The 25598-nt window shown below is 40.6% G+C and overlaps 1 protein-coding gene across 3 annotated transcripts in view; it reads left to right on the top strand.

Moving 5' to 3' along the window:
* The first annotated feature begins 2708 nt into the window (after window positions 1-2708).
* The window catches only part of SATB1 (SATB homeobox 1), a 79955-nt gene continuing 57065 nt past the window's right edge, over window positions 2709-25598 (top strand). Inside the window, exons 1-6 of one of the 3 annotated variants that reach the window (XM_024115214.3) lie at window positions 2709-3258; window positions 3910-4009; window positions 6747-6981; window positions 10867-11043; window positions 11796-11922; window positions 12686-12809. In XM_024115214.3, coding sequence (XP_023970982.1) covers window positions 6771-6981; window positions 10867-11043; window positions 11796-11922; window positions 12686-12809 — 639 coding nt within the window. In that variant the 5' untranslated portion in view covers window positions 2709-3258; window positions 3910-4009; window positions 6747-6770. Of the gene's footprint in view, window positions 4021-6746; window positions 6982-10866; window positions 11044-11795; window positions 11923-12685; window positions 12810-25598 lie in introns of all 3 variants that reach the window. The other 2 variants (XM_028490210.2, XM_028490205.2) reach the window with 2 other exon arrangements.

The following is a 25598-nucleotide window of genomic DNA, read 5'->3' as shown; positions in this document are numbered from 1 at the left end:
TCACCCTTTTTTAGTCTCCTTTTCTCTTTGCTTCAATTATGTTTTGCCCAACAGCTGTCTTCCTTTTCTTTCTTCCTTTTTTTAAACATTCAACTTGAGTTGCATTTGCATGGATAAATGATTTTTTGCAGTCCACTATACTTTTTCTCTATTTTTAAATTTTGCTATTGTTTGTAAATGTATACGCTTGTGATGCTAGAATGCACTGTCCCTACTGAAAATCAGGCAGGTTTCAGGGAAACATGTCAGGCATCACCAGTTTGAAGCAACTATTAAAATATACATCTTGGAAATTCCTAATTTGACCTACCATATTGCAAAAATCATTGTCATTCTAAGGATAATTGAGTGTTATCCATGTTTTTCTTTTTGAATATCAAACATTAAAAAAAAATAAGTTTACATCCATCCATCCACAATACCAACTCTGACACCAGTGCTGTGTTTTGCCATGTTTATATATTTCCTTATTGACTGTATTTCTTATACTTTAATTAAAATACCCGCCTCCATACTTCCCCACATTTCAACTTTTGAAAATATGTTATCATTTGAGCTTTTCAGTAAAGACTGCCTTATGTTTATTTTCTTGTTTTGGATGCTGGGTTTTGTGTTTTATTATCACATTCTTTTGCCCTAGGCTTGGGTTTCTATGCGCCAAGATTCACTGTTGCCTTCCTCAATTTTCACTAACCTTTCTGGTTTTGTGGGTGAAACGTGGGTGCCATTAGAGTGATATTTTTTCATTGTGTTTCTCCTAAACTTATCCTCCCTGGGAGGCCATTATTTCCTATACTTTATCTTCTGCTTTTCTTAGATTTCTAATGTACACACTAAGAGTGTATTGGTAGTTTTAAAGAGCTTCATTTGCACTTTCCTCTTATCTCGGTACTTGTGCTAACTTGTTGCTTTTTTTTATGTGTAACAAAATGTTTCTCTGATTTTTCTCTTTTCCCTCCTAGTGTATTCTGAAAAATGATTCTTATAACATTTTTGTTTTTGTTTAATGATTAACTGCCTTCAGGGTTCTAAGATGTTAGTACTAAAACCTAAGCATCTCTATTTTGGGCATGACTGTAATGTTCTTCATTTTTATAGGAACTAGATTTAATAGATTATCTAAATAAGAGGATCATACTTATGTGCTAATGACCATTTATCTACCTGGGTAGTTCACCGTAGATTACAGAAGTATTTATTGCTACAACAGAGGTTCTTACCCACCCCAACTTTCTTGTCTTTCACCCGAGGTAAATTAAGAATGGTGGCATCTTTTCTTTTGGAATAACTAACTAGTCAGGTCTCTTTCAAGTGACCCAAATTTTGTTTCACTCGGCCACCATGGGCCACGTACTTCTTCCTCCGACGTGTTCCCTGGCTCAGAAGGGACGGAGTTTTGAATCTACTTCTGACTAGTACAGAAAGGCTCTTACTCATCTTTTTTGATCGCTGGCTCTTAATAGTTTAGGATTCCCCCGCCTTTGAGGATAAATAGTCGCCAGAGCATTTCAGGGACCCTGGCCTTTATTTCTCTGCAAACGCCTTATGCAGCCTCCGCGCTTCTCCGGAGAACTGCACCTCCCGATGGTCCCCTTCGGCCACTTCCTTTAAGTCCCCCTGCCTCGGTGCTCGGCGCCCGTCACCTGCCCTCCCGGGCCGCTCTCCCGCGGGCCGGTGCGCCCTTCCCGCCTCGCCAGTCCCCCGGGTGCCCGCCCTCCACGCTCCCGACGTATTCCTTTCGGTGGCTTTTGTGGCGCGCGGGTGGGGTGGTTAGTTTCCCCCGGCCCTCGCCCTCTCCTCCCCATCACTTTCCTCCCCCGACACCCCCCGCCGGCCCTGTCCCTCCTCCCGCCCCGCACCCGCGCACACCTGCCCCCGCCGCCTGCGCGCCCAGCGGCCGCGGCCCTGGCAGCGGCCCCCGGCTCCTCCTCCCCGCGCGCCCTCCCCGCTCGCCCGGCGGCCGGCGCCGGCCCGCGCGCGGCGCCCTGTTATTCTGGGTATTGTGTGTAATAAACGTCGGGCCGCCTCACTCAAATCAAGCTCATTACAAATTCTTGCGCGCCCGGGGCCGGAAATCGTGCGCTCCCCCCTCCCCGCACTCATTCACTAGTTACTTGCCTTGCTGCTTTTTTAACTCGCCGCCCCCGCCCCCTCCCCCAATCCCGGCCCTCCAGCCCGGGTTTTAATCCCCATCCCTTTTCCGCCTGCTCCGTGCACCCTGCCCCCCCCCGCGCCCCCTTCCCCCCCCCCTCCCGCCCCCTCCCCCTCCGCCGCCGCCGCCGCCGTCGCCGCCGCCACTCGCTCGCTCGCTCGCTCCCGCTCCCCGGACGCGGCGGCGGCGGCGGAGCCGGCCCCGCTGGGGAAGGGCTCGGGGCGGCGGCGGCGGGCGGCCCGGAGGAGGCTGCGTGCTCGGGGCTGGGGCTGCGAGCGGGGTGACTGTGTATTAAAATGAGGAGGAGGAAGAAGAGGCAGCCACAGCGGCGGCGGCGGCGGCAGCAGCAGCAGCGGCGGCGGCAGCAGCGGCGCGGAGGGCTGCAGCGCGGCCGGACGCGCGGAGCCGAGCGGGGCGCGGCGGCGGCCACCGCGCCCGGGAGGAGTCCGCTCCGAATTTGATGGGGGCAGCGCCGGCGGCGAGGGGGAGAGCGGAGCGGCCCCGTCCGGGGACCCGCGCCCGCCCGCACGCACACACACCGCCGCGCGCGCGCCGCTCCCGGGGCCACCCGGCGACCGCCGGCCTCGTCGCCACCGCAGCAGCCGTGGCCGCCCTCTAGCCCGCCCGGGGGCCCAGGCGACTCCGGGGGGCCGCCTCCCACACCCCCACACCCCCCACTCCGCTTTCGGGAAACTCCTGTTCAGTTGTGTCGGGGTTTCTGGCTTCCTTTTCCCCCAAGTCCTAGTGCCATTGTGGAGCTCGTTGTTTATTTACCTCGGACTCCGGCTGAGTGAGAGCTCGGCGACTTTTGGGGGGGAGGGGGTGGGGAGTCGGTGCGGCGGAGGCGGCTGGGGTGCCTTCCGATCCCCCCTCCCCTCCCCCCAGCCCTCTTCCTCGGCCTCACTCTCTCGGCTCCCCAGACGCTCGCAGCCCCGCGTCCATGGGCAGGGAGGGGGTCCTCGGGGCTGTCGTCAGCGAGGGCCGAATCAAAAGTGGCATTTTAATGCCTTGCCGGGGCTTTTTCCGCGACCTCCTGCTCCCCACCCTCGCGGCCCCCCGGTAGATGCCCTGGTCGGGGGCGCGAGGCTGTGGGAAGAAAGTTGAAGGTTTGTTACTATCAGGCGCAATTGTTGGGGAGGGGGAGGGGGCGGGGGCGATCCGAGGGGAGGCGAGCCGGCCTTCCCCTCCCTGCGTTCTCCGGGGTGCCTGGAGAATAAGATTACAAGTGACAGCCAGAAGTAGACTTTCTGTCCTCACACCGAAGAACCCCAGCGAGCAGGAGGGAGGGAGGGAAGCGAGGGGAACCGTTCTTGCCTTTCTGGAGACCTTGTCCGCAGTGATTTTTTTTTTTTTCTTCTTTTTAAGAGAAACCCCAGTCACCACCTCGCCTCCCCAGCACCGCCACAGTGTACTGCTCTTAAGGGGTTTTGCTTTGTTTTTACGATTCTCCCCCCCCCCCACCGAACGAATCACTTGTCAGATCAATTTTATCTTCTCTCTCCTCCCACTCTCCCCTCCTCCCCCATCGAAAACCCCGTTCTCTGAGGTTAGACATTTTACAAACCATATATGTTGTTTTTCGAATTGTGATTTTTTTTTAACCCCTCTCTCCCATGGCTACTCTTACAGACGTTTATCGGCCCTTCCCCCGCTTAGGGGGGCGGGGGTAAGGGAAGAGAAAATAATACAATTTCAGGGGAAGTCGCCTTCAGGTCTGCTGCTTTTTTTTTTTTTTTTTTTTTAATTAAAAAAAAAAGGACGTAGAAAACATCATTCTTGAACTTCTCTTCAAGAACCCGGGCTGCAAAGGAAACCTCCTTTGTTTTTGTTATTTATATGCTGTCAAGTTTTGAAGTGGTGAGTTTCAGGTCGGTTTTGCTAATTTCACTCAGTAAAACTGCAGTGTTTCTGTTTCTAGATAGTACTTTGCTTCTTTGTCTCTTTAAAAGGTCACAGTGAAAGCTTGGCCTGGATCGTGCCGGCCATATGGAATGGATAAGGGCACAATCTCTTAAAATGTGATTATGAGGTTCTGTGGGCCGAGGGAGGCGATCCAGCATGGAACTCATTGAAAAGGCTCCCACGCTGCAAAAAATAGGTTCTTGAAACCGGAATTTCGGGCTTTGCTTTTTCTTTTCAAAGGAAATAATTGCTGTGTCTGAGTTCACTGTTTATTTCGTTGATTATCATATATGGACTTCGTTTATGGACAGGGAAATGGGGTTTTGAGAAAGTAGCCTGCTTTCAATGCGCCAGCCAGACGTTGCAGTAAAATGGGTTGTTTAAATGTGTAACTTAAAAGAAACTCTTCAGCCTGGCATCTGTTGAGACTGTAGTTAGTTCCCGTGCTGTCAGTCCAGCGGGCCCCGTGGAGGTTGCTCTTTGCAATTCCAAACTCAGGTTTGGTGAACTTTAGCCTTGGGCGTAGAGTTTAAATGAGTAAATTGGGCGTTTTATGTGCATGTAATTTTGCTTTATAATGTAGAGCTTTTTACAAGATGACTGGGTTTGATAGCTGCTTATAGGTGGGTATTCATTCGAAGGACAATTTTGCATGACCTATATGACGTTTTGATTGTCAATACATTTACTAAATTATCATCTAACACTTTACAATTTATAACGCTGTTAAGCCTCATGACTGCTTAATATGTTTTGTAGCATTAACTTTGACGCTTTTATCTACTCCCCCCTCTTTTTTTTTTTTTTTTTTGACTCTTAAATTGCCCCACGGGTTAAGTATTTTCTTTTCAAGTCATATGTTTTAAAATTCATCTTCCGCTTTAGGGTAAGGCAGCCAATTTCAGGAGAAGCAGCTCTGTACTGTAACCCATATGAAGCATTATAAAGCATGTTTTGAATAAGTTAATAATCACCACTAATTTTGGCTTTAGACTACAGTTTAATATTAGTGGAAAAGAGTAATCTTGATAAAAAGTGGTTAAAAGAGGCACATTTATTGTTAATGAACCTCATAACCAAAAACAGATGGGACCTCGATCAACGGTAGACCTTTGGTCTCAGTGTGCCACCCTGGAGTGCAAGAATAAATAGCCATTATTTCTCTAACTTTATAGTTCTTCAATTGACATTCTTAAGGTTGCTTTTAAACCTACAGATTATCATTGCTCTCCCCTCCCCATCACCTCTTGCCTTGATTATAATGGACAAAGTAATGTACAGTTAAACAGAGGGGGAAAAAAAATGCTTACAGAAAGGCCATGCTAATAATACAAGCTGGCTTTCAAATCTGGATCTGAGTAGCTTTTTCGGTATAGTGTGTGCGTGTGTGTATATATATGTATATGTATTTTTTTTTAAGGGAAAGATATGTCGAATTACCAGACAGCTGGAGAAAAGTGATAATTCTCATATGGTCTCTGGTTTTTCTATATATGCTCCCCCCTCCCTTAGTGTCGGTGAACTCAGTACTTCAAGTACCATGAAAGTTCATAAAAGAATTCTACTCATCTGTTCGTATTAATGCTAGTTAAAACTGTATTTTAGAAGTGAGTTTGATAATGTATTACTTACTTTATTATAAACAGTATGAAAATTGATGTCCAATGTATAATACAACTGAAAATAATTATGTTACTTTTTTCTTAAGTTAATTGAGATGTTAACTTCTTTGCATGCTGAGATTATTTTTGAACACTGGCAATTGTGTTTTACCGAAATTCTCAAGTTTTTTTCAAAGCGAGTTTAGCGCTTCAATCTAATGTGTGTATTATGAAATATTTTCAAAATTTTTGCTATTTAAATTGTTAGCAGCATTCTATTACTAAAGGACCCCTAAATATTAACCCTAAGACATGTGAGTTGTAACACTTCAGTACCGGGGCTATTTGAAGAAGTCCTCCACTTCTATCCATTTACTTAGGGATGGAATGATTCAATCACATGTTTGAGACAAGACTTGACTAAATCTTTAAAACAGGTCATGTAACTCTTGATACTTTGACAGTAGAAAAGTTTTTCTACAAATTAACTGTAAAGCCAATAGAGAGTTTCAAAAGCAGAAGTTTGCTACCTTCTTTTGAGGTGGTGTATATGCATGTAGATATATTTTCTTCATGAGAATTAAACTGCATATAAAAATATAAGCAAAGACATCAGATCTAACTCATATTTTGGACTGTGATAATCTTTCCATCTTTGATTAAAGTGTTGTTATTGTGTTCTGTATTGTTTCTAATTTTTAAAAATTGGGACTACATAAATACAATTTGTTATCTTCTCTTTAGCTATACTTCTAAATTCTTGTTCTAAAAGTAAGCCCATTGCCCCCGCACCCCCCTCCGCAGTTAGTTTTGCTGGTAGGTGACAGATTACCTTTTTGTTCATGTGTGTTGGTACAATTTCCGCAAATTATTCTGTTACCTTGAATGGAAATATAATGCTGTGATCTAGAAATAGAGTAACGTCTGCATTATATTATATGTCCAGTTAAGCAATCTTACAAATAAGAGGGAAGTATCCAGGGATAAAACATTTACATGGTGTTATATATACAGAGAGAGAGAGAGAGAGAGAGAGATGCGGAGACCCCCACCCAATTATAATATGTCTTCTTCTTTTTAAATTCTGGCAGGTGATCTTTAGAGAGTAACTGAGTATGGATCATTTGAACGAAGCAACTCAGGGGAAAGAACATTCAGAAATGTCTAACAATGTGAGCGATCCGAAGGGTCCACCAGCCAAGATTGCCCGCCTGGAGCAGAACGGGAGCCCACTAGGAAGAGGAAGGCTTGGGAGCACAGGTGCAAAAATGCAGGGACTGCCTTTAAAACACTCGGGCCATCTGATGAAAAGCAACCTTAGGAAAGGTAAATACTTTCGATCCAAATCCTGGAAAGCTGCAAGCCCTGTGTTCACCCAAGGCCACTTGGTGTCCGGGTGGAGAGGCAGAAGTCTTCTTTGTTCCGTTCTTTTCCTTGATTCTCTTTCTGATCTGAAGTTAGTTACATTTCTGGCTGTAGGGTCAGCCACGTCTGAAAGTGTAGGCTCCATGCCTGAGCAGAGCATCTTACTCCCCTATAGACTGGAGTCTTTGGATGTCGTGGACAACAAGAACTGAATTAAATGTCATTGTCTCAGTTACACAAGGCTTCCATTGAGAAGATGTTATTGTAGTAGAGCATACAGAGGTGGCTATTGCTGAAACTAACCCAGATTAAGAAGAAGACATTTGGGACTTCCCTAGTGGTCCAGTGGCTAAGACACGCTCCCAGTGCAGGGGGCCCAGGTTCGATCCCTGGTCAGGGAGCTAGATCCCACATGCTGCAACTAAGACCCAACACAGCTAAATAAATAAATAAATACTTTAAAAAAAAAAAAAAAAGAATAAGACATTTCCATTGTTTGAGGACCAACCTAGCTTTTTTATAGGATTACTGGTTGTAAGGTAGTTTCACAGATAATGGAAGTCTTCTGCAATATGATGTAAAAGTTTTGTGATGTTGTTTTTTTTCGGTGGTTTGTTTTCTTCAGAGCAAATTCATTATTTAGTAGCGAAAAACCTGATGATTCTAGTGTCTCCCTTGTGCTGTAATTGGGTATTTTTGATAAAAGAAAGGTAGATCTAGACAAGTTTATAAGGAGAGGGTATGTAACTGTGTGATTCTTTTCTACCAATTTTATATTACATTGATGCAGTTGAATAACTTTGCGTTTAGCACTGTTGTTTCTATAAATCTGCCTATCCTGGGCATAATGTGTGGGCCTTAGAAGGTCTTTATTTGTCTCTGAATAACTGTGTATAGGATTCAGATTTTCCTTACATTTGCTAAAGCAGAGGATAAAAATGCCATCTTGTAGCAACCAAGAATATTAAGTAGATAAAGTTAGCAGGCAGAGGAATTTCATTGTGTTTGATGCATAACATTTATCATACAATCATTTATTTTTTCCTTGGTTTGGCGAAAACAAAGAATATATTGATCCTGAAATGAACAGACACAGCAGTCCGTATTGTTAGATCTTTATCTATTAAAAATGGAAAAACAGCACTTCAGCAAATTCTTTGGCCTCTCCTCATGATTACCCTATTTATTGATTGTTTGCCAAGAATGTATGCATCTTAAGAAAGCCGGGGTAAGAGCATTAAAAATATAATTTATTATGGCTTTTCAAACAGAGTGCATTAATATTGTACTGCGAAGCACTGGGGCTCTATAAAAAAGACTTTCTGACGCCTGCAAACATGTAAGTTCCATAAATTCCTAAATAGGAGATTTCAGCTGTCTCTGGTATTATGTGATATTTGCACAGCAAACTTTAATGCCAGGACAGTTTTAGACAAGGATTCTACAGACTTCACTGCTCCTTATGGCAGACGTGCTGTTTACACAGGCTCATAAACCTTCAGCAAAAGCTCCTAAGACTGCCTTCAGGTTTAAATCATGGGGTATTTTTAGCAGTCAGCAGTGACCAGCGCACTCCCCTTTCCATGCTGGACGGTTATGAAGTTGGTGGAGTTGGAAGCCTCATCCAGCACTTACACAAATAATCAGACAGTTCAGAGAAGTCCCCTGTTCAGCTTGACTCCCAGCATCAGGAGGACATTGTGACAGTTTGCTGGAAGATTTAGCAGCTAGATTGGGAATTAAAGGCTACTGTTGTCGCTTTATCAGTAGCCACCTTAATGATCTTACAGGGTCCCTCTAAATAAAGTCCAAAACAACTCTCATATATTTCAACAGTTTGAAAAACCTACAGTTATTTCATAGGTCTCAGGAGAAGCAAAGAGCAGAACAGGTCTGTATCATTCTATAAGAGGAGAAATCAATGTGTATGTTTTTGTTGTATTAGTAACCCAATTCTTTGAAGACCTCAGGACAGGGGAAGGAGAAACCAAAGTACAGTAATTTCGCTTCCTGCCCAAGTGCTTTTTTTTTTTTTAAAGCATTGCATTCATAGTGACATTTTAAAAATGCAGTTTAATTGTAGAAGTTTCTCTGCTTCCTTCAAGCCACAAAATTCCTACAGCCTTTTGGTGGTGGTGGTAGTATTTTTTTTAACCTTCTTTTTCAAGTGCAGGGTTTCTGTTTGACAGGTGCTAGATAAAAAGTGGGGCCAGGATGAGAAAGCACACCTTAAGAAAAGGGGTTTGGAGGTTTTTATTTGTTTAGAAGGTTTTGCCAAAGTACCTTCCAGCCAAGGAAGAAATCACCAGTTTGCATACTGCTGTTTTTGCTGTGGTCTCCCCCCAGTCTCTTTCTTATCCCAGACGGGTTCTCTCTCTGGTATAAAACAGCCGAATGAGTGACATGAATATTGGCAAGCTCCGCAGCTTGTTTTTCATCCCTAGCCTGTTGGGTCCCTCCAAATGAGTTTGTGAGCCTTTCTAAGTAAACCTAAAGGGGTTTATTTGTCAGAGCTAGAATCTCTTGTGAACAGTTCACGGAAGCTGTGGTGTAGATGCACACGTAGAAAAATGTAGCTGCTTTTACTGCCGGCTTTGTTTAGCAGCAACAAGCAAAGAGGGCGTTTTTAAAGGGCATCCCTAGTGTCAGGAGGAAATCCTGATTTTTATCTCTCCTTGGCAGGCACTCGACACCTTCAGAAGTTGGTTGGATTCTGTGAGTCCAGAGGGCAGAGCTTATAGAGGCATTAATGTGATAGGACTAATTGGGGATCCTGGGTGCCCTGTTAAAGTAACCCTAGTCATCATTTATGCTAAAGATGATACCCTCCTGGCAGCTTGCCACAGTACAGTTCAGATGCATCTGCTTTTAACCCTTTTCCGCTTATCACTGGAAGTCTGACAGTGCGCTGCGTAAACACCTCGAGTACTGCCACGTTCCGTGATTTCTGTTTCTAGAAGCCTCTTTGCTAACAGTGGTGTGGCCTGTGTTTATTAATCATCTGGCTACTGAGTTATTACGTGGGATTACAGTAAATAAAGAGAGAACACCTCAAGTCTGTGCAGATTCCTGTATCCTAAAATGCCCTGATGAGGCCAGTTTCCTTTCCTCTCATTTTTATCCCATTTGCTATAGCAAAGATTGTTCATTTTAAAGACATGTGCTTACTGTGATATCTTTTTAGTCAGGTAGATTAAATGAGGAGCCATCAGAGTAAAATCTTACTCACCTACAGTATGCACATATTGAAATCGTGTATTTTGAACATCAGTTTGGTTAAGTTTTGTGTTTCTTCTATGGACTCGTTAAAGTCAAGGTCTTAAAAAAGGAGGAAAATGCTAATAATTTTATCATCAAATATAATTTGTTTGGATACAGACAATGAACGTTTAATGTTAACAGAAGTGTGTAGGAAGCACAAAGGTGGGTTCTTTCGAGGACAAGTGTAGCGAATTACATTTGCACGCCGGGTACCACTCACAGCAGATCAGACGAGACCCTGGCTTCTCTCTCATCAGCCTTATGATTTGATCAGAAAGGTAGTTCTGCATTAATTGATGTGGGGAAACGCACTGTTAAAATTAAAGCAGAGCCCAAGTTACCTCAGGGCCAAGTTCACATTCTATTTCAGTATTTCTCTTACAACTTAAAAAAATAAAAATAAAGGCAGGTGTATGTGTGTGTGTGCGCGCCTGGATCTCAGTGCCCTGTCTGCCTTGGAAACACAGCCGCCCCTTCTCTCACTGTGTTGAAGATTTATTTTCACGGCTTCGTTTTTCCTCCCCCCCAGACTGTATTTCTGAAGATCGTTGGTTTGCGTCTCTTTTTCCTCTGTGTCCTTGATAGGAACCATGCTACCGGTTTTCTGCGTAGTGGAACATTATGAAAATGCCATTGAGTACGATTGCAAAGAGGAGCATGCAGAATTTGTGTTGGTGAGGAAGGATATGCTTTTCAACCAGCTGATTGAAATGGCCTTGCTGTCTCTGGGTTATTCGCATAGCTCTGCTGCCCAGGCCAAAGGTAAATAATGCAGACGTGGGGTTGGAAAAATTGCTTGGCATCCTTTGTTTACCTTGCAGAGAAAGCAACTGAATATTTTCATTCAAAGAACTGTAGCCTGTGTGTTACATGGGTTCCTTCTAGACAGTGGCTTTAAAAAATTGGCTTAATTCAGTTTGGTTTAGTTAACACACATTTTGCTCATGTGGAAGGTCGAGGTAGATTTTTTTTTTTTTAAATTACTTCAGCTGAATCATTAGTATGCTTATTGACCTTAATAATCTGCTCCACTGAGGACCCACGAGGAAGTGCGCGTATGAGAGTCAATTTGCATTTATGACTGAATATCTAGTTCTGTTTCTTTTATTCTGTTTCTGATGGTTTTATGGGCTGTAAAGTATTTTTCAATGCTGATTCCCATTGCAGTAGAGAATCTTATCTAAGTCGTAAAGCCATTTAGAACTGGTTCAGCTATGTCTTATTAGAACTTCCTGCAAGTTAGGAAAATGTGGCCTCTGCCTAGGTTTTATTGATGGGGTTTTATTTCCAAAATAATAAACAACCCCACTGTCATTTACGTAATTTCACAATTTGGAAAGCTAAGCTGTGAATATTTTCATTGACCTGCCTTTTAGAGGGAAAGGAATCATTCAAACAGATAACAATATTGCTGGTGGTGGGGGCAATTGAAAAAGAAAAAGAACAAACCTGCTACTAGATATGTTATCTGAAGTGTAAAATAGATTGTGACATATTCTCTTTATCTGGAATAGGGCTAATCCAGGTTGGAAAGTGGAATCCAGTCCCACTGTCTTATGTGACTGATGCCCCTGATGCTACGGTAGCAGATATGCTTCAAGACGTGTATCATGTGGTCACATTGAAAATTCAGTTACACAGGTGAGTCAGGACAGCAGACAGGGCAGAACATTCTACTTACCTGATCATCTGAAATAAAGCATCTCTGGTCTCCCTTCATTTGTGATTTACTCTGTGTTTCAGAAAGGTTAACCCAAATTGATTTTGTTACCTTACCCCTTCTGCTTTATTTTCCTAACTTCAATCTATCATTAAAGAGCAACCTTCCCCCCAAATGCATCGATCTGTGCAGATTATCAGACGATGAGACTTTGTATGTGCAGTGGATTAAATGATGCATTACAAGAAGGCATTTTACATAAAGTTTACTTAAGAGAAAAATATTTTTGCATATCATGAACAGTGCCATCTGTGTACATTTTGTGAAAGAATGCCTTATTCGCTATTGCCGAGCTCTTCTTCATTTATGTATATATATATATTTTTTATCATTTTAACTCGTATGAACAGAGTCCTGAAAGGAAAGTGTTCCCACGTTCCCGTTTTTCACCATGGCTTGTGAGAAAGCAGCACACTTTAAATTGTCTTCCCAAGCACATCAGAGCAGGAAGGTAGAAGTAACGTGAAAAAATAGCCACCACAGGCAGCTGATGTATAATTCATGCATCGATACAGCAGATGTGTTGTATAAAGTAATTAACTAATCGGAACAATCAGGAGACCGAGAGCAATCTCCAGATGCATCTGTTTGATGCGCAAAATGAAATCTGTCTGTCTTAAAGGAACGTTCTGCAGCAGGATGCGATCTGGTCATAATCCCCTTTCTAATCTGTGTCTCCAATAGTTGCCCCAAACTAGAAGACCTGCCTCCGGAACAGTGGTCCCACACCACCGTCAGGAACGCGCTGAAGGACTTACTGAAGGATATGAATCAGAGTTCCTTGGCCAAGGAGTGCCCCCTCTCACAGGTACTTGGCATTGCCTGTCCTAAATGATAGGACATTGTGGGCAGCCCTAGTTGGAGGTGCAATAGGGTTCCATAGTCTAAAGCAACTGGCATCGGAAGCAAGAATCTCCCCAAAAGGCAAAGTGACTTGACCGCTGGTGACTTTCAAAAATATGCCCTATTCGTCCTGAACAGAGCCTTTACACTTTTTCTCCCCTGGGGAAAAGAGCGGAGGAAAAACAGCTCAGCAGAACTCTACACTAGCTCGATTGTAGATTCCTCCTCTGAGTGCTCTGAGCTTGGAAGCTACATTGTCCTGAGAGCCTTTATTTAAGGGAATAAAGGTGGTATAACTTCCAGGCACCCCTAGGTGAGTGGGAAGGGCATTGGAAGCATTGGAAGTGTTAATGTTCAAAACTGCACCATGCTACCTCAATAAAACAAGAGTATAGTATAGTTTTTGGATACTTTGTTCATTACCAAAAAAAAAAAAAAAAGAAGAAATAGCATTTAGTAAAAAAAAAGTTTTTTAAGTAAGAACAGAAAACAGAAATCTCTTCCCTGTAACTGAAGGTTAAATAGTTATTATTCATCAGGATTTTGTCACCAGTTTTATGGCATTGGTTTACCCCCCCACCCCGCCCCAGCTTTTTTTTTTTTTTTTTTAGTGGGATCATATGTTTTCCTCTGAGACCCGTCATACCATCAGGGATTTTTGAAATGAGACAAAGATTTATTATTATTGTACTCGAGTTTTTAGAATGAATTTTGGTAGAGGGGCAATTAAAACTCTACTGAGAGATTGCCTCTGTTTCTGAATGTAAAGCCAAACATCACTTTTGATGATGCAGAGCTGATTTCAAATAAAAAAGAAAGGATGCTGTGAACCCGCTCTTCATGGGCTGCTCGTGTGGTCGCGACGTAACTGTGTCGTAATGATGCCATCTCTCAGTGCCCGCACCAGTGAAGGTCATGCCACCATAGAGTATAGTTGAAGTGCTGGTCTAACTAAATTTTTACTAAATTTTTAAAGTTTTTCTTTCAATGCAAGTTTAAAATGTAAGTGTGAATGTTAGTCTGTCAGTCATTTGAACTTGAACTGTATGAGTGCTGAAAACATTTCTGCAACTGAGATATTCTCAAAATGTGTTTCTAATGTGATGGCCATGAAGATACATGGGTACCTTAGAAAGGAAGGTTGTGGCCTTTTGTGCTGCCGTTTCATGGAACCTCCATGCATTGCAGGTTTGCTGTGTTACGGTCCATCAGCTTTACTTTGTTATTTGTTAGCAATTATAGGAATGAAGCAAATGAATTAAGTTTACAATTAATGATGGCTTTTTATATTCTTTTAAGGTAAGCTATGGCCACAGGTAAAATATTCTCTGGTGTTAAGTGTCCGTTTCTTGAAAATCGGAGCAAAGTCTTTTTGTCATTTTAGCTGATCTTCTCTTCTTTTCTCTCTCTCTCTCACTCTTGGAGTAGGGAGGATGTGAATTTATAACCATAGAATAAAAGTAATTTAAATTAATTAAACACAGTTAAATCAATAGGATGATATAATGAAGCAGGTGACTCTTACCTCTGGGGCTTTGGATTTTGCAGACAACTCCAGATAGTTTGTCACTTGGTTTCAGCATTTGAAAATTTGAAATGTCCTAGAATTAAAGGCTGGTTTGTTTGTTTGTTTGTTTAACTCAGCGTTAAAATATGTATAAATACCCAGTATAGGAATCTCATGTATCTTCATGTTACTAAGTATCCCATTGATTTGGGAAGGCAGAGATTTAAGGCATTTACTGTGAGCCGGAGAAGAGGATGCTAGCATAAGTATTTATTGAAACAGGCAGTGAGAACTAATTGTTAAATGACATCAACATTCAGCCAATAAACTCTACCTCACTATAGCTTATAAATACAATTGTGAGTTTACTTAATGTTATCATGGGAAATGAATTGAATACAGACTATTATAATGTTAAACAGAATTGACAAAATGAAATTCAGGACTTGGTTTTGGAGTCAGACATGGGTGAATTTCTATAGAGAGGCCTCAAGAGGAACATGTGGGCCTGGGTAGCTGGGGACCCTGCTGTTATCCTTAAGTGGTGAAACTAGGCTGTAATTTCAACATCAGTCGTAATTACAATCTTCCTTTCTTTAAAAAAATTGAAAAAAAAGTATACATCATTCAGCAGTGGCAGCAAATATTTGAGATTAATTTAATATTTAATATTATGAAAAAGTGCAACTTGTTCTCTAAATGAGGGGGTTATTTTCTATTCTGCATCATCTTCTATTTCTCTAGAATGAATTCGTGAATCTGATACTCAATTCGGAATGTTTTAATTATGGACTATTTTCCATTTGCTTCTTTATTTTCTCTTCTGTCAGAAGTTATTAGTTAGAGGAAATGCAGGCACTCTAAGGCCTCAGCCCCAAATATATGCTGAGCTTGGTAAAACTGCTCTGTTTTTCCTCCCTGGTGAGATTTGGGGATGAAGATGCTGTGGTGAAAAATGCCTAGCAAATAAATACGGCCTCAGTCTTGTACAAAATGGGACCTAACACCAAGAAATGCTACAGCTTAAGACTTTTTCCCCTCCTGTGGAGTTTTGATTCATTCACATGAGAACTTTTAGCATACAATTCAGCATGCCCATTTTGCTGTACATTAAGGGTTTGGTTTTGTTTAATATGGTAAAATAGCCCAGTCTTGAATATGGCCATTGGGTCCCTTGATGATATGCTGAGCAGAATGTCCAGCCTGTGGGCAAGGAGATTCCCTTTACTGAGGAGCCACCAGGAGGGAAGGGGAGGGACAGCCCCAGGAATTTGCCTGTGGTGTCTGGCAGGCCATGCCTCCAGTGCTCCCAGGAGGATTGTCCCCTACTCTCAAAGAGCAAGTCCAGTTTGCGCTTCCAATCTTAGAACTAGAAGATGTTATCTTTCCCAGAGATTAAAGTCAAAATGCTCGTTAGTGACTGACCCCAAAGTGCTTTCACAAGGATGCGTTTTAACGTGTTGATTTTAAAATGAAGACTTAGGTTTTGCTGCAGTAATGTTTTCTTGGATAATCTTTGCAAGGTTTTCTCTAGCCGCAGAAATTCCATAAGTGTGTGTGGGTTTTGATTTATAACTCAGACCTTTATTTCTGTGACTGATTTCCTATCATAAATCTGCCCAAATAGATTGACATCCATTTATTGTTTTAAAAATCTACCACGTGTTTATTTATTTTTGTAAACTGTTCTAAGGCATAAGAAACCCTTAGCTCATTATGGATCTGAGGTTGGGTGCTGTGTTGTTACTCTTGCTTTTTTCAGTGGATGTGGTTAGGTAAGGTGGGTGTTGTATTCTGACCTGCAAGTAAGGAAGGGAGAATAAAGTCTGACGTGGGGATAAGAAAGCTTATGGTCACGGGAACTTGGAGGGTATGGATTTGGAAGGTAAATTGGGATTTGAAAAAGTAAATATTTTGATGTACAATAAAAATAAATTTCATTTTGATTTAAGTTTCTCCTGAAGTTTTAGAAATTGAACTTGAACATTAGATAAATATATATACATTCAGTACAAGGATAGATTCATTTTGTTAAAAGTATCATAAGTAAAAGGTCAGTTATTACTTCTGCCAGACTAGCGTCTTCCTTCTAAAAATGTTTAGGTCGCATATTCCTAAGGGATTTTAATCTGATATATGTGCATTTTTACCACCCTTCCCCACCACACACACATTCACATTTGTGTACACAAACACACTCGCGCTCACACATCACCACTTTCATATTTTTAAGGTGCTGGTTCTTTCTGTTTCGTTTCTCACCTGGAAAAAGTAGCTCCAAGCCTGAGTCCTCCATAAAGTGAGAACTGTCATTTTTATTTTCAAGTAGCAAAAGTGAATTTAAATTCGAACATTCCATTTAGAAGTAACGTGGAGAAAACTGATATTTTGGTTTTCCTTTTTCTGACAGCATCTAGGGATGTAGAATGTGTCAGACTTTTCATTAGGTACTGGCAAAGCAGGCGAAAAAAGAAGCCACTTTGCCCTGCTGAAGCTTGGCGTTTAACCATGCCCATTCTCTGAAACTTGACAATCATTTCCATAGACATTAATAAACCCCTGTGTTCAGCTGGTTTTCAGTCTGTATTATACAAAGCACCAATTTAAAAAATCCCTATCTGTTGGGCTGTAGATATATATATATTTTTAACTGCACTTTATATTTTTTTTCATAAGTTTTGGACCAAAATGACGTTTCTAAAAAAATTCCAGTAAACATTAATAATCACATTTTCTCCAGAGAACATCCAACATCAGTATTCAAATATTGTATTTCACATGAGAGTCTAATCTATGAAATTTATTCACATATTCACATGTTTATTCATTCAAAAATGTGTATTGACAGTCTGCTGTGTGACAGGCATTCTATTTCCTATGGAGTAATAAGGGTGACACATCTTAGTAGTTGAAATAATAGTAACTTTCATTTAGTACTGTTATACAGTATCAAGAGTGTGTCTATCACCCTAAGTGGTATATGGTTTTATATCCCCATTTTCAGTTAAGGAATCCGAGCCACGGAATGTTTAAGCAAGTCCCATGATTATGGAGCAGGTGAAGCAAAGGGGCAAGAATTCATACCCAGACCCTGTGAGCTTAATCAAGTATTCTCGGATGGATGGATGGATGGATGGAAGGAAAGATAGAGAGATAGATAGATAGATAGATAGATAGATAGATAGATAGATAGAGACAGAGGCCTTTTTAAAAAACCTTTCTCCAACTAATTTGATGTTTTATAAAATACATTTCTCTGAAGTACTGATAACTACTTAGTTTTCCAACTGTATTTATTCTTACTGCTGAAATTTTTCTTTAACGTATGTTGTTTTTGTATCTTTGATTTTGTCATTCTTTTTTTTTTTGAATTTTTTTTTTTTTTTTTCCCCGGTACGCATGCCTCTCACTGTTGTGGCCTCTCCCGTTGCGGAGCACAGGCTCCGGACGTGCAGGCTCAGCGGCCACGGCTCACGGGCCCAGCCGCTCTGCGGCATGTGGGATCTTCCCGGACCGGGGCACGAACCCGCGTCCCCTGCATCGGCAGGCAGACTCTCAACCACCGCGCCACTAGGGAAGCCCTGATTTTGTCATTCTCACGTTGACTTGCTTTAAAAATACCGTCATGCCCCTAATTTATAGTATTCGAGGGTGATTTAGACCACGGGGACTGATTCCTGGGATAATCTGGTATTTGGGAGGTTCCAAAAAGTTTGACTGTAAGAACTCTGTTGGCAGTCACTTCTCCCCGCCCTTACATCCTGTCTGGATCAGTAGGTATAATTGCGCTAATAGCCCTTTGTTTTGACCCCCAAGACAATGTTAGATATTTGCATGGGAAACAGTGGGCAATTTCTCGAGTCTGTGTGAAAGTATAGACCTTAGTCATTCACTGGCTCAATGTGATGACCAGGGGTATAACTGGCAGCTCTATTTAAAGTTTCCTATTTGAGATGTGCTTGTAGGATTTTGTACCTGCCCCTTCCTAGCATAATATTGTAAATCTATTGTAAATCTTGTCGTTAAATATCATATATTTTGAGGAAAAGCTCCACGTAGGAGCTTTTCTTTCCTCTTTTAAATGACAAAACTTTTCCCAGTTTTTACCTTACTGCCCAAGGGAGTCTGAGGTTATGAATATCTGCTTTGCCAGGCATGGAAGTACTTGATACTAACTGGATTTTATTACCACTTTCAGCAATTGTATTTATGGCGAGATCCATAAAGGAAATGGTAAACCAGTCTTATATGGGCAGTTGTGTGAATTGCTAAACTTACATCAGATTACTTTTTCTCTCTCCTTTTTTGAACCAGTTATTACTTCACTCTAGTACCTCTTTCAAATTAGACAGTGAGACATCTGTTCTGTGTTAATAATGTAATACGTAGCATCTACGATAGACGTGTTCTCCAAATTGCAAATTTTCTTTTTTGTGTCTCATCTATCAGGCTCATTTTTAGCCAGTTTATATACATAAGGGTTTTACCGTAGCTTGATATTAGTTCCCTGTAACCTTTCAAAAAAGCCAAACTTAATAAAGCATCTAACTTCAAATGATTGATCTCAGTTATTTTATGGCCACTATCTTTTCACAAGAGTAAAACATAAAAGAGTTTAAGCCATGCCACTTTAGAGGGTGCTTTGACAGTGTGTAAGCACTTCATTTTCACTTAATAGATTTTTACCTATGCTTTGTTTTAGATCTGAACAGGTTTCCTCTGACCTCAAAATCACTAATGCAAGGAAAATTACCATATCATGAGTGCATTTCCCCTATTTTTTTCTAATTTGCAGAATAATAAATACTGCCAAGGCTTAGGAGTAGACATGGCCTGAGAGAAAGCCTATTAAATGCTAGTTTCAAATTTTTTAAAAAAGTTAACCAAATCATGCTAATCAATCAGATTTTCTTGCTCAAACAGAGCTAGTTTTAAAGTGCTTTTGGAGTGTCTTTTGTCGGAATGACTACGTAAATTTCAAGTTGGGCTTTATCTGGATTTGCTTTTTAAACCTGTTTTATTTCATGTCAGATTTTGGTCCCAAACAAACTCATAAACAAACAAACAGAAAACCCTAAATTCAGAATAATCAAAACAGATACTACACGCACCCGATTTTTTCCTCTTTCTTTGGAAACTGCTTGATTGTAGGGTGCTCTGAGTATTGAAAGACATAACAGAGCCTTTAACATAACAGGAGAGAGCGTCAGCCAGGCTCCGCAGTTCATTGCCAATTGAAATAAGGAACGCTCTTGCTGTTGGGACTTTTAAATCTAGACTTAAAAGTTATTTGTTCTGCTTAGCATTTTTAAAATGGTTCTATTAGGAATTGTATATGCTTTAGTTTTAATTTTAACTCATAATGATTGTAAAGCACCCTGGGATCCTTGCATGAAGGGCGCTACAGAAATGTAACATTGTAGTGGGTTCTAATATGCAGTATTATTATGGGGTGCTGGAGTTCCATTATGGACTTACATTCAGGAGGCTGCAGAATTCTGCATTGTAGAGAAGGTGGCTGACTTAAGAATCTTTTTCTTTTTTCTCATTCTTACTCTAAAACTTCATCCTCTTTAGTCATCGTCTTTTTCTTTCTCCTTTTCAAAAGGCTATTCTCTTGTATGGCAATATTTCCCCATGAAAATGCTAATCTAATTTAGTTTACTCAAAGAGGTTTAAGAGGCAAATGATGTTGAAAGTTAAGAACGATTAAAGCTTTAATTGTTAGCACTGTTTGAGATCACATTCTTATCTAGATGACAAGACAGGGTATTTCCTCATTGGGTACCACCCGACTGTCCTAGGCTTGTCCCATTTTACTATCAATCCAGCGCTTATTCCTATGCAACTGAAAAACGTGGAGCAAACCAAAACGAGTATTAACTTTATGAAACGTCACAATAAATATTTCCCCAAATGTATTGAATCTCCTCGATTATGTTAACATAGGGCAGAGCTCGATCTCATTTTCTTTTTATTTCTTAATGGAACTATCTTTGGAAGTGATATATTTCATCAGCAACTGCTCTTTGCCATCACATAATTAGTAAGCTAATAGCATTCGTTCCATGGGAGTCAAGAATGTGAGCTCTGTCGTTACCGCTCTGTAAATTCAGGCAAGTGACTCTCCATGCCTCATTTTTTAAATCTATAAAGTAGCAAGATAATAGTGCCATTTTTTCAGGATTGTTAGGAGAATTACATGAGTTAATACTTGTAAAGCATTTAGAACAGCGCTCAGTTCTAAAGTACAGTATAACGTTACTTGTTTTTCTACAGTGTGGGGATTGAGAGTTTGAAATGGTGCTTGTGGGTCTAAGAAACTTTGTTGCTAACATAGAAGGTTTTGATACAAGTGTCACTTTTTATGGAAACAACCAAGAACTTTTCATTTGTGAAAAAATTAAAGGGCCGTTTTATTACTCATTCTCACCTTTAAGGAATGCTTTTAGCGCCGTCCTTAGAATCAGTATAAAGGTCTGATGCATCTTAAAATGCAAGTGGGGGAAGACTCAAGCATGATGCTTTAAATAAGCACATTTGCAAGTTAAGCAGATGTGGTATCTTAGACTGGACAGTGTCAAAGATGCCTGGTGTGGACTGTCCTCTGGATGTGAGTTTTCCCAGTGTTCCTTCCTTTAACTACCCTCCACCCCCCACTCCCTACATCCAAGGCTCTGTCCCTCCTTTATGCGCCCCCAATAGCACTTTCCACTTTGTTTTGTAATTATCTGTGGACTGACTCCGTTCTCTGAGTACACTGTAATTGATGGTCACAAAGGGACTAAGTTTTATTCATCATCACATTCAGAGATCTGACACATAGTAGGATCTCAGGAATATTTGTCAAACCTAAACAGCCTCATAGAATTTTCATCATGTTTATTTCGTGAGCCTATAAACTATGTCAGTAGTTTTATTAGTAGTATTTTATATGTAGTCTTATCTATAATATCCTACTTTACAAAATATTTTTCCTATTACATTTAATTCTGAATTTTTAATTTACCTTACCAAGAGCAAATTACTTCTACATTTTCCTCTAATAAAACGTACTGATATTCCAAGCTGTCCCATATTTTTGCTTATATTGTTAATGTTCTTGAGTATATGTACAAAACTTCTATGTTTGTAAGCAGAACAATAGTCTTGGGAGGTACAAGGGACCCAGAGATCTAAAAACTGCCATAAAAGACCTAATTATACGTCACTGTTAAGCACAGTCTTTAACAACATATTTCCGTGCACATTAAAAATTTTTCTTTTATAATCAACTATGTATTTCAGCTTGGCTAATAGGTTTCATTTTGTCTCAATTGTGTTATATTTGAGATCCATGCTTTTTTACTATTTATTTATTTATGTTTGTCTATTTCTCATATTAAAAAAAAAAAAGCGGAGGGAATGCCAATAGCAGAATCAAATGATTTATAGACCAAGATGCTGACACTGCCAAGCTGGAAATGCCAGCAGTTAGTACCACCCCGTGTTAGCTCACAATGTCCCTCCCTCAGCTGAGGTTCCAGAGGCCACATTTGGCATTGGAGACTCCGTTTGGGGCTATAAACATATAATGTGTAAAAGTCAGCGGTGTGAAGGTCCAGAATCACCTGAATTTAGAGAGAGCTGCAAGTGGAGATAAGTGTTGAGCCATTCCAGAACAGGCCTCAGGGGCTTGGTTTGTCCACCCTTCTGCAGGGGCACCAGCTCAGCCTGGCTCTCATGCCACCGGTGATGGACGGAGCTCCTTACTTCATGACAGACAGCCCATCCAGTACATTTTTTTACCATTTCACCATAACTCCCAAAGAGGTGATTACCAGTATATGGCATTTTCCTAAACTGTAAAGCATTTTCATAACACTGATAGAGGTGAGCTAGGTTAATTTGATTTTTCTCTATGACCTCATCCAGAGGTGACATTGGTTTATATTTATTTAGTAGACGTGGGAAATCTTGGCTAACAACGAATAAAACCCAGAAATCAAGGACATGATTTAGGCCTCAGTCTCCTGTGAAATCTTGGATCAGATCTGGGTGTGACCCACTGCCCACGCAATGGGCTCCTAAGGGTTTGTGCAGACCCAGAAGTTCCAAGCCTCTTTTGGGAAGTATATATGTGGGGAGAGCTTCCATCGGTTTCATGAGACTCCCAAAGAAAGTCTTTGGCCCCATAAAAAGCTAAAAAGCAGTCTTACTTTTCTCCCCAATTTTTAGGCAGTGTGGCTTAAAAATCTAATAGCGTTCATACAAGGAAGGAAGGAATATTCTAGTATTTACTTTTGGAAAAATGGATTGTTCAAACTACTTTAGTTCTTTTTTTCACTCTGTGGCTTGAAGTTTCTCAAAATGCTTTATTTAGGACCTCTGGAATTTAATACAAATTTGGTATCTTTTTCTGCTCTTTCTAAGTACAGATATGAGAAATTTTAATCTCCGTAGAGAATGAGAGATTTAACCACACAAGGGCCATCAGAGAAAGAAGAAGCAAGCATTCTCAGTGCTCAAGATTTAGAGTCTTAGGAAATGATTTTTGCTATAAAATCAAATAAAACTCATTAGATTTATCTAATGAAAAACTTGTGAAAATTCTATTTGGAGCAGCATAACGTTTAATTTAATGATAGTGAGTGTATTTTTAATAATCATATTATAAGCAAGATACCGAGGGACTCCAACCTTCCTAAAAAATAAAACTGTAGTTGGGCATGTCTGCACAGTGAATGGATGATGGGTATAACAATCTCATCTTCTTTAGTCACTAAAGAAGACCCTGTAGGACCTGTGTCTGGGAATGCCTACAGAGCTCATAGAATCTTCAAGCTGTTAGAAGGGACCTTGCAGATTATCTAGTTCATTTCCCTTCATATTGCAGATGAGCAAACCTAAGCCTCTATGTGCAGTTACTTTGAAATATTACATGCCCTTAGTAACAGTACACTTTTTAGCAAATATTTTCTAATTTAAGCTCTTTACCAACGTATTCAATTCGTTTGAATAAGAAGGTTTCAGTAGCGTTAAGAACGATCTAGACGGGTACTTATACAAAAGATAGACTAGAGAATCTGGTCACAAGATATTATCTGGGCCTTATGTAAAATTACTTTAATTATGCGGAAAAGCCATACGAGCTGTGTGAGCCAGCATTTCCTTTAAACATGATGAATTGGCTATTTAAACCATTACATAAAATTCCTGTGCTTCGAAACGGTCACATTTTCATCTTTAGGAAATGTAGTAAGAGAATTAAAACAGAATTGCCCAGGTTCTCTTTGTGCTTCCTTTTGTATTCCTTTGGAGCTTTGTACCGAGTTTCTATTTTTAGCACGATACAAGGGTGACTTTGTGTGACGATGCCATTTTCAGGCACCAGGATTGATCAAGATGGCAAGAGCCATAACTGTGACGACTGGAGTTTAAGTAAAATTTAGAAGTGATTAGTCTCTTCTCAACAAATTGAGATGCCGAGTATGCCCCAGTTGTATCTCCCAAGAGAATAGCTTAGAAAGCAATAGAGGATCCAGAGGGAAAGATTTGGGGAACATAAGCTAACATCACAAACAGAATATGACACTTAGAAATCCTGCCATTTGCTTCCCATAAATTGAAACCCGATTCCCTTCCTCCCCTCCCCACCCCTCTCTCAATACCAGATGGGGACTACCTGTGAATTTTCAACAAATTCGTTCCATGTCACCATCTCCTATGATGCCTTGTTTGTAGTATTTGATATCCTTTGGGATGGAAAGAAAACCCCATTTACTGAGAATCCCTATTAAAACAGTATTTGAATGTGGAGTTGATTCCATTTGATCTGAAGTTAAAATTTGACCTTTAAGTTTCCCACGCGCACCTAAAAACCTGCTGTGAAAATTCAGGCCATAGGCAGGCTGGACCTAGAGAAAGGGGAGGGCCAGCCGAATGTGTGAAGTTACACTTGTCAAAAAATAAAAATGTAAAAGAATAGAGAGCCAGCAGTTTGACAGATTGTTCAGTAAATGCTCATTTTATTGAAAATTATAAAAAGGTGCTTAATGTCTCTGTGCCATTAATACAATACATAAAAAGGTTACTGTCAAGATTAGTGTTCCAACCCTGAAAATTAACTGCGGGGCTTTATAAAGCATCACTGTGTGTCGCCTGAGAAGTTAAAGGTTTCTGTATATACATTCTGCACGCACGGACATTTATTTCAGAAAACAGTTATTTTAGACTTTATGCCAAAGACATTAGCAGTGATGTGCTTTCATTTAAGACATGGATGTACCAGATATATATTACAGACAAGGTAGAACCATGAAAAATCGCCTTACAGAATTAAACCTGTGCAAGATGATTTCCCTTGTGTCTCTGGAGTATTCCGATTCAAAACATACATTCCTTCCTACAGAACAAGATATTCAGATTCCTAGTTGAAATTAATTAGCATTCAGAAACCAGATAGCATGTTTTTGGGTATTCATGAGATCTCTGTTTGAAAAAAAAAATGTTTTTAACTTGTAGAAATGTGTTGCAACACACAGATGGGAAGAAAAAGGAAAAAAAAAAATCTCTTTAGCAAGCACTGTGTGTAAAAGGAATATTACATTTTGCACGCTCCTGATTGCTCTGTGTAAACAGTTTTTGACATCTGTCTTTATAGTTTTCGAGGAGAGGAAGACTTTGTTAAAAGAATCATTTTTATACAGCAGTCCCCATTTCAGTCTTGCTTTACCTGTATTATGAAAGCAGATGGTCTGCATGTCTTTTGAATATTTATAACTATCAAAAACAATCTCTTGCTATTCACCCTTAGGCTTATGAGATGTCAGGACTGTTCTGGTTGAAAAAAAATCATCTTGGGTGTTTACAGAAAGAGGATTACATTAAGCTGAAATGACTATACATTTTCCAGTTTAATATTTGTCCATCAGCTGTTTAATCGTATTTAGATAATTGTGTAAATAAAATGTTGTAGCTTTTGCCCTCTCTGCTGATGGAGCCTGAAAGCTTTAAACTTGGGTGAACCACCGTTTTGTAGAGGCTCTGGCGCCTGTTCCCACCTCAGTCAGACCATCCACAAGTCTTTAGTGAGTTTTGATCATGATATCACAGTCCTGTTAAAAAAAAAAAAAAAAAATTTGTGCACGGAAAGCCTGTATGGAGATTACATGAATGCTAGGGATCTGCTGGCTTCCGGTACAGGCTGTGTAGTTTATTAGAGTGTACTGTAATATGCAAATAGGGTCCAGCGCTCCAATTACCCTT

Source organism: Physeter macrocephalus, chromosome 1 (assembly GCF_002837175.3).
Source record: "Physeter macrocephalus isolate SW-GA chromosome 1, ASM283717v5, whole genome shotgun sequence".
Classification (NCBI taxonomy): domain Eukaryota; kingdom Metazoa; phylum Chordata; class Mammalia; order Artiodactyla; family Physeteridae; genus Physeter; species Physeter macrocephalus.
The sequence above is the reverse complement of the archived record's forward strand: the minus strand, read 5'-3'. Positions and strand labels throughout refer to the sequence as shown.